This window comes from Mus pahari, chromosome 16, assembly GCF_900095145.1.
Source record: "Mus pahari chromosome 16, PAHARI_EIJ_v1.1, whole genome shotgun sequence".
Classification (NCBI taxonomy): Eukaryota; Metazoa; Chordata; class Mammalia; order Rodentia; family Muridae; genus Mus; species Mus pahari.
Window position 1 is genome coordinate 9884168 of NC_034605.1, and position 4288 is coordinate 9888455.

The following is a 4288-nucleotide window of genomic DNA, read 5'->3' on the forward strand; positions in this document are numbered from 1 at the left end:
AAAAAAAAAGAACTGGGCAGGGGACAAGGGGACAGGATGACTGCTTGGGCTTGAGGCTACTAGGCTACCTGAAGGTTCAGTGAGAGACTGACAATCCAGCTGGTCTTCATCTTGGGCTGGAAAGCCATCTTATAGTAAAGGCAAACTAGGTTCACTTCTGTTTATGATTAAATCTGTTTCTCAAGGATTGGCCTGTGCTCCACTTGTAACCTAAACCACAAATGGTTCTGTACTGTCTGTTCCAGGAAAAGGCAACTGTGTGTTTGCTTCAGGAGGCTGCTATGATCACCTTGCAAGCAAGCCTTTGTCTCAAAAAGTTGATAAGTCCACCTTTGTCTTTGTTTTGGAAGGTTGTTATGACCAACTTGTTATGCTTATGTTGGGCAGGCTTATATTTGCCTGCCAAATACCTCATTTGGGAACTACCAACTCCTGAATTGTAAAAACCCACATCTTTCCCATGGTTAATGCTGATCTCTTGAACCCAACCTTTAGGGACAACCCATCTACAACAAAACAAAAGGAAACAAAACAAAAACAAACAAAATAACCCCCAAAGCTTTCCTTTATGAATTTGGCCATCATTTAGGTTGACGGTCTCTCTTCTTGTAGCTATGGGTAAACAAGACCTTGTCTCCAGGGAACTGGATGGGTCAAGTGTTAGAGGGCATCATTGGCATCCTCCTCTGGCTTCTTCATATGAATACAGGCATATATATGTGAACATACATCACCCTCACATCATACATGCACACACTGACACAGACTGACGCACACATTCCAGAGAGAAAGAGAGAGAGAGAAGGGGGGAGTGATACAGAGCCATAGAGATAGAGAGACAGAGAGACAGAGAAGACAGGGAGAAACTCAAATTAGATGTAAACACATCATACTACTACTACTAATTTCCTACTGTGAATAAATATATAACTTCCTCAATTTTCATTACATTTCAGGGATTCTTCCAAATCCCCACAAGGACCAGCACACTTTCACTGATGGCTAACACCCACTTGGAAGTAGTATACAATTACTATGCAGATGTGGAAATCCTGAGTTCCTAATCCCTCTGCCTGAAGATTCACAAGGAAATCTTCCTCTTTAACAACTGTGCCCCACGCCCTCTCCACGCACTCTACTAGATCACAAAGGCAGAAGCTAAGTCTACAACAGAAACACCCCAGAAACGTGGAACTATAGACGATAGTTGTACCACACTTGACAAAAAGTAGCTTTAAATGTTAGTTTGACTGTGTTTCCTACAGAGTTTATTTGCTTCCTCTCTTCCGTATCCACTTCCACTTCGTCACCCCTTCCTCACTGGGGAGCACAGTTGTCACCTCTCACCTGTGCTGTCAATGACACTGTTTAAAGTGCCTGCTCCTCTCAGATACCACCATGCCCTTTGCATATGTCTCATACACATGTAAAAGAAACCGCCTGACTTAGAAACAGCTTTTGTTCTCAACCCCTTACATTTTAAGGAAAAGTGCAAGCATCTTACACACCAGGACTTTGGTGCCTTGACCCCTGTCCATTCCTCCAGCCTCCCTCTGCTTCAGAGAGACTCCCACACCTGCTGCATTCATGCATACCGCATGATTGACTTGCTTCCTGTTTGCAAAGCTATCACCACAGAGTCAATTTCTTTGTGTGGCCTTTGTAATATGCCCTTTGATCATCTCAAGCAGGGGATTCCCAGTTAAGGCCCATCTATGTAGTAGACAAGGATTCGCAAGGGCTTGGACTTTATTCTGCTCACTACAGACACAAAGGTGTTGTCACTCAACCAAGATTTTCATTCATGAATGTATTGTTGATTGGCTGTGTGTCCAGCTGAATGGCTAAATAATGAAACAAAGATGTAAGCAAGCATAATGTAACCTCACAGTTCACAAAGCTAGAGAAGAAACAACTGCATCCCCAGAGCACCGATTCCCATAAGGAAACTGAACAACTCCTCTAGGCAAGATGCTTCCAGCTCTGCCAGTAGCTGTGACTGCAGAAATGGAGAAGCCTTACCTTGCTGACTACAAAGAGATCCTCTCTCTTCACCACGCCCTCCCTGATCTTCTCATTGATTCCCATTCCGACCTCGCTCTCATTGTGGTATAAGTAAGCACAATCAAAGTGCCGGTAGCCCAGGTTGATAGCCACCTTGACCGCATCGGTCACTTCTCCTGGAGAGGCCTGTAACATAACCAAACACAAGGAAAGTTTCTTCTGTCATGTGGGAAAATATAGCCAAGCAATACATAAATACTCAAATCTTTAAAGCAGTATGAACATCAGCCAGACCAAAGGATAGAGAATGGAACATCATAGTCAGAATACGATTAATATTCTGTTCTGGCATCTTTACTCATTCTGGAAAAAGGGGGCTTTATAGCTCTTGCAGAGGGCTGAGCTGTGTGTCTTACTTACTGAATGATTACAGAAGGGGTAAGAGCAGCTGGGGCAGGAAGCAGTCTGATATTTAGCACTCATGCATGAATCAACTGTAAACATCAAACAAGTATCACACACAAGGGCTCATTCAATACCTGTACGGTACACACAGGCTTAGTGAGACACAGATATTTCCATCAAATATGAAAAGTATAGCCCAAGCTTGCCTTGAATTTGATCTCTTCCTTGCTTTGTCCTAAATGACTTGGTTATTATGTCAAGGCAACATACATATCTAGCATAGCTACATTATTTAAGGTCATCAATCAGTGTCACATTTGCTATGGTTTTCCATTGCCTTCACATATTTTGAAAGTCATATTCCTGTGTCTTCAGGAGATAAAGGCTTTCATTGTGTTGGGAGGGTGATTTCCCCAATTTTTATTTATCTATTATGTTATTGACACTTCTTTCATTTCAGCGTTCACTATGTGATACCAAAGAACACTCAAATCACCAACCACCCTGTTTACAAATATTTCTGGAGAAACATTTATTTGAAAACCTTCCTCCAAACAGAATTTTTAAATTTACCTTTTTTTATTAAAACAAAAACAAATTTTGATATGCTCCCCCCTCCCCCCCGCACCCCTAACTTGTCCCAGAGTCAGGTAGGCCTATTCAGCTATTCAATTTCACTTTCATTTTGCCCTACATTCAAAATCTACCGAGCAAGCAGTGTAACTACTAGCAAGTCGCTAAGTGGACTCCAGAAGTAGACATTACACTTCCATCGGTGCCATTATTTAATTTAATTATTTTTATTTGGTTTGTTTTAGCATGCAAAGTAGCACGCTTCCTTGTGGCCATTTCATACACACTCGGTTTTGCTGTGCAGAGATTAAGTGCCACTTGGCATAAATGATTTTTCGGAGGCTGGGGGTCCGTGATTAGCTTACACAAGGGTAGGTTAAGATCACGTTGCTTTCTATAAAGTTAGTCTAACAGCTCTGCAACCTCGTAGGGAGCAGGTGCTTTAGGATCACAGGAGAGTCGACCTCTCCTTTAATCCGTCCGGAGGCAAAACCTTCATCAGAGCCCGGGTCTGGAAGGAATCAGCCTAAGCAAAAGAAGTCTCGCGCCCCTGGCTGTTTTTGAGCAAGTACTCATCAGGCTCCGGGACCCTTAGCCCGACCCACACCGGTGAGTCTCCTCACCTTCCAGGTGCCCAAGCCCACTGTAGGCATTTTTTCCATGGTTCCCCTTCNCTCAAAGGCTCAGCCTCTACCCTACTGAAACTGCCAGAGAGCTTTCCAGGGACCTCAAGGGTAATGCCATGATAGGCTGGAGTTCTGGCAGTCTAATTGGCTGATGGAGAGGTCGCTTGATGCTCTGATTGGCTGAGAGCATAGTCCATCTTTCAGAGGACCTAAGCAATTGGGTTTGGTTGTGCTTTACCTCTCTCCCAAATCCTCAGTGAGCCCTGGTGTTCCGTCTCCTAGCAACCTGCCTAAAGCCCAGGTCCAGCGCGCTGTCCTTCCTGCAAACAGGCTGGGGTTCAGGATTATTTTCTGAGCATCAGATGTTTTAGATTGATGCTCCTAGTATCCTGGAAAAAATCGGTTTGAATATATTAGCTGTCTTGAACATTGCAGTGATGAGTGCTACACTGAGGAGATTGCCATGTTAGTAATAGAGGAGATATAATAGGAATATGATTTTTAGGGTGTGTCTTATTGAATTAAAAAATCGGGATTAAAAGTTAAACATCGCCGGGCCTGGTGGCACAGGCCTTTAATCCCAGCACGCGGGAGGCAGAGGCAGGCGGATTTCTGAGTTCGAGGCCAGCCTGGTCTACTAAGTGAGTTCCAGGACAGCCAGGGCTATACAGAGAAACCCT

General features: G+C 43.8%; 1 protein-coding gene across 1 annotated transcript in view; it reads right to left on the bottom strand.

Annotated features, from left to right (window-relative positions):
- Nucleotides 1-3688, bottom strand: part of Akr1e2 (aldo-keto reductase family 1 member E2) — a 15624-nt gene extending 11936 nt beyond the window's left edge. Inside the window, exons 1-2 of the mRNA XM_021215649.2 lie at nt 3606-3688; nt 2023-2190 (exon numbers count right to left, since the gene is read on the bottom strand). Of these exons, the coding sequence (XP_021071308.1) occupies nt 2023-2190; nt 3606-3644 (207 nt within the window). The 5' untranslated portion in view covers nt 3645-3688. The remainder of the gene's footprint in view (nt 1-2022; nt 2191-3605) is intronic.
- Between the last annotated feature and the right edge of the window lie 600 nt (nt 3689-4288).